Here is a 9,034-nt window from a genome sequence, read left to right as displayed (position 1 = left end):
TCCTGTGTAAAATTAATTTGTATGCTAATTAGACTTGATTTACTAAGTGTTGTCACTGGTGGAGATGCAATCAGAGTTGAAAATTGTTAAGAAAAAAATCCTACATTAAAATAAACAGCTGATCATTTTGTGAAACAGGATTATTTCCCATATAGTTGGATAAGAAATTCAACACCACTCTCACTTACAGTAAATATAAAGCTACAACTGCTTAGCTTCTTACAAATACTGGAAACGGGGGAAATGGTTAGACCCTGTAGTGCCCCCAAAGCTCAAGCCAAGATTGAATGTGTTTAGAAAACTTAGCAATAATCTTTCAATATCATGAAATGATTTTAAATATAATTTTGACAAACCCACTCAAAATCAAACCTTTCAAAATTTTCCGAGTGACACCGGCTAATGAGGAACAGAGGGAGCGATCTTCCTCCTCCTCCAAGTAAACAAGGGAGAGGTCGCTGACCCCTGCGGATGAAGATTTGGGAGGACGCCCCGCACATGAAGTCAGTGGTGACAGCACAGGCAGGAATAACATTGCTGGGCCTTTGACCTTCAGTGTAGCCCCACACTGTCTCACCACCAGACACTTCTGAATAATACATAGGCCTCTCCTGCCGGGATCACCCCCACAGCTCGCGCAAGCCGAGGTGCACAAGCACAGCATTCACGTCTTGGTGTGAGGATTTCTCCCACAGCATCCCATGCAATAATGAACACAGTGTGTTTGACCATCTGCGGCCAGGTCCCTGTTTTGTCTGCACCACTCTTCACTTTATTTTTTTTACATTTATATTTCTAATTCATGGTTTTATTGAAGTTCCTGCTTCCAAAAGCAATAGCAGAAGCTTAAAGGGGGGGGGTGGGGACAACACGGTGCGGTTCTGGCCTCACAGTAATTTCTCACCTCCGTGCGAGTAAGTGAAGAATAGATCGAGCCATGAGAATTCCGCTGTTTACACAGTGAGAACGAACAGAAATGCATGAAACATTTTTAAAATCCCCTGTGATTCCTGTGAAGACATGCCGTCTCCCTCTTGTTTCCATCTGCTTTACATACAGGGACAGCTCTGCGGTTTGCACTGAGATTATTTGAATTTCATAGAGTGTTTGACATTTGATTATAGTGCCACGTGTTTATAGATTTCTAGACTTGACTGTCGAAGGATTCCTATCATGTTTGCTCAGGCACCCTCCTCCCTGGCAAAACCAATTGAATACGAAAAACTCAGATATCTCCGTGTGACATCAAAAAGACAAACCCAATTATTGTTTCAGCCTCGCGTGAGCAGATACATATCAATCAGTCCTCTAGGAATATCTGTATTTACATAAAAATAAATCCGAGCTGCAGGAGCGATGGAAAGACGATGGGGAAACAAATGTTTGTGTAACAGATTTATATAATGAATATAACGTGCCTTCCTGTGTATGAGCTGTGTTTTATTTCTAGCTGGCTGAGATTTACAGCAGTCGGTCGATAACATGAAATAAAAGAGGAAAAGTCATGAGAGGAGAGAGAAACTGATTTTTTGGGGCTGGAGAGGTTGTGGACAGATGTGACTGTGTAGGAGCAGAGCGTGGGAGGGTGTACGCACGGTGGGGAAACTGGCAACTCAAGACTAACAGGTGTTTGTAGAGTGTGTGTGTGTGTGTGTATGTGGGGGGGGGGGGGGGGGGGGGGGACTGTTCAGTCCAATGATAAGATGTTGCACTGCCCTCTGGAACCATCTTCCCTTAGTTATAAAATATGCAGAGTTCCTCTGTGGTTTTAAGTGGATGTTAAAAACTCACCTATTTTTCACCTAATTTTTTTAATTTGGTCTAGTCCTTTGATTTTGCTTGGACTCTGTGTAGCTTTTATTCTTCTACTGTTTGTGTTATATTTTATCTTGATGCTTTTTTTTTTGTAGTGCACATTGTAACTTTGGTTTTGAAAGGTGCTTTATAAATAAATATTCACTTACTTGCTATTCAGTGCCAATATGCTTATTTCACAGGTTAGGGCAAGAGCAGATTACTGCCCTCTGCTGCACCAGAGTGTGGACACAAATGAAAGATAAAAATCAACACAGACTGCCTCGACACTTTTTAAACCTGTGAGTTTGTGTATTTTAAAATCCTTGTTCTGGAGTCCCTGGTCGCTAACAGGGAACTGGAGTTCCACCACGTCCTCGTTTCCTCTCGGTGTGTTTTTGCTGTGGCACCGGCGGCAGCAGCTTTGTCGCTGGTCTCAGTCTCTGATCGTCTCCTCGTGTTTTAATGAAACTGTGAGGATGTCACGATGACAGATCAATGCATCATTGATAATAGTTTAATTCATCTTTAGCTCTCTGTGTTTTCTATGCCTCGGTTTCCTGGACTTCCTGTAAGTGTAAGTATCAGCGGACAAATCAACACGAACCTGCTCTTGTTATTTATTTATTAGTTTGTTTCACATCTGTATTTTTGGTTTATTCCGCATTTAAATCGTTGTTAGTACTATCAGGTAGATTCGAGCTGAGGTTATTGAGACTTTGTTCGGTAACTCGGTTTTTAAAAGTGAAGATAAAGTTTCTGTTTCGCTTGAATGTACAGCAAAACAACATTTCTATATTTAGTCACATGTGACGCCCGATTATCTCATTTTCATCCATGCATATAACATTTGGATTTTTACATTCATTCATTATATGTTTTTATTTCTCTTTTAGTCATCATATTTTTATTTGCAATATTTTCCTTTGTATATTTTCCCATCCAAACTAATCTACTGTGCAACATTTGTCAAGTTATAAATTCATGTGTTGTATTTGAATCAGACTTCAAATTTAACTTGAATTTTGATTTTTAAAGGTATTTAAATTAGATTTTAATGAGACTGCGTTATAAACAAGACCATAAAGTGGATTCCATGTTTCTTTATTCATGACTTCCTTAGTGGAACACTTCTTCCATACAAATCCTGAATGAATCTTTGCAAAAATAATTGCAAACATTGACGATGTCTTTCAGCTGCTTGGGCTTCAATGAAAACACTTCAGGGTCGTAGCTACCCACAAACACACACACACACACACTCATGATTTTCTTAGGCATGTGAAAATTGCAGCCATTCAGTTTGACTCTGTTCAGTTCACACCAGGCTGTGTTTATGTACTCAAATCAATCAGGTGCTCTGGCTTGGCTGCCTCATATTTTGGCAACGTGCAGCAACAAAAAAGCACCTTAACACGTAGGAAGAGTTGGGAGTTAACAGCCGAGTGTCGTCATTGTGCATGTGTCACACTCACAGCTCTGGCTCAGGATGCTCTCACCTGCGTTTCCTGTAGGTGCCAATTTGGAAATGAGGTGTATTCACAGCAGGGAGGAGACTGTCATAGATGGGAGAAGCAATTGTCCTGTGTGTGTGTGTGTCTCAATCATATATCACTGTAGATAGAGTCAGACAGACACGGAAACGTTAAATCATTTTTTTGAGAGAGACTCCATGAAATTTGAGATGGAGAGCTCCAGGACGTGGGGGCCAGATGCTCCAGGTTTGCCTTTGTTTTATTTGAATTTTTTTGAGGAAAGAAAATGCAGCTGTCCTGTTTGTTGGTATAGAACTTGTGAGATTGGTGCAACCTTTAATAGCCGAGCACAGAACAAGTTATCAAATTACAGCCTTTAAAAAAATGTATTTTAAAAGTCAGTGCACATTGAAATGATCTTAATTTGTCCACCACTCTGTCACCCAGCTTCAATGGCGACCTTCTCATCAATGGCTACACTCTGGTCTAAAATCTCTGCTGCTCTGCCTCCTAATGAGGAACAGTTCCCTCTGCAGTTCAGTGACACGGTGGAGTCGAGTGTGGTGGACGTGTTGAAACGCTCCAGGCAGCAGCTGTACGGCGACTCTACGAGCACCAGTCGCTCGCTCAGTGCTCAGATCATTTTGGATTTTTCATGGGAGAAGCTCAACACGGGAACGTGGCGCCACGTGGACAAAGAGTGGAGACGTGTGTATTCGTACGGCTGCCTGTTCAAAGTAGCCGCTCTGTGCCGTGACGCTCCGTCAGAGAACGAGATCCAGCAGGCTGTCAGGACTTGTGATATGGGTTTGCTAATGGGTGCAGCCGTCATGGATAATATTCTTCAGGTTATAGTTGGGATTCTGCAGGATGAGGTCAGGAAGGCGTCTAAAGAAGAAGATGAACCAGCTGAGGTGAAGGTCAGTGGTGTTTTTATTTAAAAGACACATTATTCTATGAGGGAGTTTGTCACTTGAGTTTATTAGAAGGTGTTTACTATTTCAGAAGTGTTGAGATGTTTCAACAGCATCGTTTTCCTTCAGTTCCTTTTGGCTCAACATAAATTACCAACGCACATTTTCAGTAACTCAAGTTCGAAAAATCGTAATTGTAAAAACCGTATTGTAAATCGTAAAACTAGTTCATAAGATTTCATGCAAGTTTCAGTCGCACCGTTTCGAAGCTGTGCAATCACAAAGCCACTTTTTTTTCTCAGTAATTCAAAGTTTGAACAAACAGTGACAGATGAGGACATTTCAAAATAAGCCTTTCAGAAGTTGTAGAATTGCTTTTCCCCTGTTGCTCTCCATCTTGTTGCTCTTCATCTTGTCGCTCTCCATCATGTGTCACTGAAGATAGAGTGCGACAAACACTCAGATGTCAGATCACTTTGTTCAGATGCCATCGAAACTGAGAAGGAGACTTTCAAGCATTGCTGGCAGGATTGTCGGTAAAAAAAACAAGCATCGATGTCCAGTTGCACATGAGAATAATGCTGCAGCTAACGACTATTTTCATTATCTTTCTGGGTTAATCAATTCAATTGCTGGTTCAGTTAGGGAAAAAGTATATTGAGTTTATTATCACAACAAAATAAGCATATCCATGCGTTTGACAACCAGGAACATGAAAAATGTTGGCATTCTTGCTTGCAAATGACAAAAACCATTAGATTATCAAACCAATCAGCCACTAGAGAAATAATTGAATCTTCCTTTTAAAGAAAGATGAACAGTCATTTGTTTATCTTGTTATTTTCCTCTTGAAACTAACATTTTGAGTGAAAGAATTGACAAACCTCTTTTGTTTTGACATCATTAACAGAGACTGAAGCTGGAGCGGCCACATGTTCCTGCGATCAGAGAAGAGCTTGCGGTTCCCAGGGTAAAGTGTCCGTCGCTGGAGAGCTTCAACACAAACCACCTGCTGCCCCTCAAACCAGTGATTTTAGAAGGGACCATCGACCACTGGCCTGCACTCAACGGACACCGCTGGAGGTTGATCTCCTGACTCTTTTTTTTTTTCCATGTTCAGTTTCAGATTATTTGCATGGTTTGAATTTCTATAAGCTTGCCCTGTATATTTTTTGTCCAGATTACTTCCCCAGGTCTGTTGTTGTGACACATGATCTTAAGATAGATTCTGGTTATAACCTTTGGTTTCACACAGCGTTAGTTTACACATCACTAGTCCTCCACTCTTCTTGTGTTCAGTTCAGTCCTGCTGTGTAATCAGACTGATTCACATTCGTGAGGACAGACGAGTGCACTAATCCAGCTGAGAGGAACATTCTGATTGAGCCTGGTACTCAACGACATGTAACATACAATTTACATCAGTCTAATATGAAGCATTGAGACGATTAGTGTAAGTTTCATTTATTATCTGAAGATGCAGAACAATATACACTGAGTTCAGGCTTTTTTTTCACTAAATCTCTTATTCCTGACTCTTGTGATATGACTGCCTCTCCTTCATTGTCCTCCCCCTCACTCTGACACCTCACGTACACTCATTCATTTTCTTCCTCCTGAAAAGCATAGAATACCTGAGGTCTGTGGCTGGGTGTCGGACCGTTCCCGTCGAGGTGGGATCCAGGTACACGGACGAGGAATGGTCACAAACTCTAATTACGGTCAATGAATTCGTGGATCGATATATTTTGAATAAAGTAAGTGCATCCTCATCAGAGTCTTGCAGTTGCATTTGTGAAGCATGAAGGTAAAACGCTGCAGTTTGATCTGTAACTGGGTATTTTCATTTCTTTTTCTCTGTGGATCAAACTCACCCAGGATGGAGTGAAGGGTTTGGGTTATCTGGCTCAGCACCAGCTTTTTGATCAGGTACACTTTCATATTTTACTTTGAAATGAAACAAAATAATAATCTATTAATTGTGTCATTTTACTAATTGGTTATTCAGCTCATTTTTTCAGCACTTTAACAACTAGAATAGAATTTATCACTAGCTGTTATCATCACACCATATTGCTTTGAACAGTATTGACTGTTTAGTGCTAATTTTACCATAGAAGTCAATACATTGTCTGGGTTGAACTTTACAAAAAGGGCAACTTGTCAAAATAAAAGCTGTTTTTGGGCTGTTTGATAGTTTAGAATGAGGCTAAATGAGGAGGAATCACACTATGTCCTCTTCTGTCAGAAATAAAATCATTCCTTTTTTAAAGTTATTTTAAGTTTTAGTTGTCTTTATTTAATTGTCTATTATTATTATTATTATTATATACATATCTCAGTTGGGATTATATGTATAGTTTGTCTTTTTTTAAATAATATATCTAATGGCACTACACTACGCAGTAAAGTATGTGACAAATTGAAATTCAGGCCGGATGAAGTTACAGTAATAGCTTTATTTATTTAATGCCTTTTGAAGCCAGAGCTAAAAGGTGCTTCACAAAATGAAATCTAAGTGCAATAATCACCAAAGTTATTACAAGTCATTAGTGTAATAAAATTCCTCCTGTTGGATACATAAAACTCTCATTCTTCACAATCCCAGTCAGGTGGGATTGAGCAGCGTACTTAAATGGATCAATTTCTGGGAAATGTCTGCATGTTCAGAAACAACAAGATAATATTAAGTCAGAGCCCCTGATGTAATTTAACTACGTTTGGGTAATGTTTCCTTAGATACCAGAGCTGAAGGAAGACATCCGTCTCCCTGATTATTGCTGTCTTGGTGAGGAAGATGAAGATGATATTACAGTAAACGCATGGTTTGGGCCTGGAGGTACAGTGTCTCCTCTTCACCACGACCCGCAACAGAACTTCTTGGCTCAGGTGACGATGACGACGGCGGCGCAGCATAATGAATCCAGTCCATGTCAAAGTTCAGTTACGTGATGTGCCGTCTGTTTACTACTCGAGATTCCCTCTGTATATACATTAGGTTGTGGGGAGCAAATACATTCGCCTGTATTCCCCAGAGGACACGGACAAGCTGTACCCTCATCAATCACAGCTGCTTCACAATACCAGTCAGGTGGGATTGACAGTCCATAGAGATAGAACATGTTGAGCTTGCAAATATATGCAGCATTTCCAATTTCTGACTCCTTTCAGTGCAGGTGGAGGTGGAGAATCCAGACATGGACCGATTCCCGGAATTTTCCAAGGCTCCATATCTAGAATGTGTGTTGCAGCCCGGAGACGTGCTGTTCATCCCTGTCCGACACTGGCATTACGTCCGATCCTTGGAGCTCAGCTTCTCTGTCAGCTTCTGGTGGTCGTGAATTCAGATTCCATAATGATAATAGAAATATAAATTATTTTTTAATAGTATTCTGCTGTTTCCTGCTGCTGCTGTGTACGGAAATCAGTGTGGCGATTTTAACTAAAGCTAATTCTCATAAATGTGAGGACAACGGCTGATCAAACAAACCTTTGATCCATGAACAATGAACACACTCTCCAGAATGATTAGTTTAATTGTGCTGCTGATGACTGCAACAACATCTATTGTGTGGAAAGCCGACTGTGGAGATACAAAAACAACAAATGAGCGGTTAAAAGTGTTTGCGCTCATTTCATCTCGCATATAATTTACAGAAGGCTGTCGTCTAATTTGATAGGATATGTTTCTCTTTTCAAATTGGCTTATTTAATTGTGCTCTCAACCTTATTCCTACAAATATCCTCAGTTGTGTGATTTCCATAATTCATGGTAATGAGGCGAGTCCTCAGATTTAATAACCGAGTGAGATACAGGTACAAAAAAATGTTGTAATAAACACGGATCTCTGGTTAAACTGACAGTGTGGCAATCAAGCAGGTCACAAATGAGACTTAATAAATTAAATGTATTATTCCTCCGGGGCGCAGATAGACTTCAATTAAAATGGTCTAATTTGTTAAGTACCCCGACACATTTCAACTGTTGTCGAGCAGCAAAAACACAACACCTGACTCCCAAGTTTTTTTATTTCTGATTTCAGCCCCAGTCTTGAATCCTGTCGGTCCATTTCACTTAAACCTGCTCATCACATCCATGAGGTTTGAGGAGATGTGAGAAAAGAAAAGTAGATCAGCACTCATGTTCACTTTTGATCTGCTTTTCAACCAAATTCACAGTGAGATAAAGAACTGTTCAGGGAAATCAAGGAGCTGAAGGGCTTGGGGGAAATTTTAATAAAACAACATCACATGAAAAATCTTGCCTATGAGTGAAAATTTGTGCTCTAAAACTCTAAAAATTGACATTTTAAAACCGCGAAACATGGTTGAAATAAACTCCAGATATTTTGTAAGAAATATAAGGCTGCCCTGCAAGACCAGAATCAGAAATTGTGACATCAAATGTTTTCATAAAAACTTTGCCAGAGAAATGTGGATTTTTATACTTCCTTGCCGGCGACAGGCATTATGTTCTCGGGTTGTCCGTCTATCCCATTCTTCTGAACACGACATCTCAAGAACACCTTGAGGCAATTTCCTCAAATTGGTACAAATGTTCACTTTGAGTCAAAGATGACCTGATTTGATTTTGGTGGTTGAAGGTCAAAGGTCATGGCGACCTCATATGAATCTGGAAAAACAATGTATCTTGACTGAAACTACACTAGTTGGCGGAGGCATACAACTTCCTGCAGGGCAAGAAAGTAAAAATATTATTAAAATTATCCAAAACATAAATATACTGTAGTTGTCAGCTATCAAGTGTCTACAATTAACTTACCCACTTTTTCCTGTTTTCCATGTTTGAAAAATTAGTTTTAATCTTGCTAATAGAATTTGTTGTACCAC

General features: G+C 40.0%; 1 protein-coding gene across 2 annotated transcripts; it reads left to right on the top strand.

The window, feature by feature from the left end:
• The first annotated feature begins 2,154 nt into the window (after positions 1 to 2,154).
• kdm8 (lysine (K)-specific demethylase 8) lies at positions 2,155 to 8,442 on the top strand. 2 transcript variants are annotated; one of them, XM_020111857.2, is made up of 8 exons: positions 2,155 to 2,371; positions 3,717 to 4,189; positions 5,094 to 5,266; positions 5,808 to 5,940; positions 6,062 to 6,112; positions 6,923 to 7,072; positions 7,182 to 7,274; positions 7,360 to 8,442. In XM_020111857.2, exons 2-8 carry the CDS (start codon positions 3,722 to 3,724, stop codon positions 7,522 to 7,524), a joined length of 1,233 nt encoding a protein of 410 aa, XP_019967416.2. In that variant the 5' UTR covers positions 2,155 to 2,371; positions 3,717 to 3,721; the 3' UTR covers positions 7,525 to 8,442. The 2 variants fall into 2 exon arrangements, with proteins under 2 accessions (XP_019967416.2, XP_019967418.2); XM_020111859.2 differs by having other exon boundaries at positions 7,355 to 8,442.
• Positions 8,443 to 9,034: the final 592 nt, after the last annotated feature.

Source organism: Paralichthys olivaceus, chromosome 5 (assembly GCF_024713975.1).
Source record: "Paralichthys olivaceus isolate ysfri-2021 chromosome 5, ASM2471397v2, whole genome shotgun sequence".
In the NCBI taxonomy this organism is placed as follows: Eukaryota; Metazoa; Chordata; class Actinopteri; order Pleuronectiformes; family Paralichthyidae; genus Paralichthys; species Paralichthys olivaceus.
Note: the sequence above shows the minus strand (reverse complement) of the source record. Positions and strands in the feature narration are given on the sequence as shown.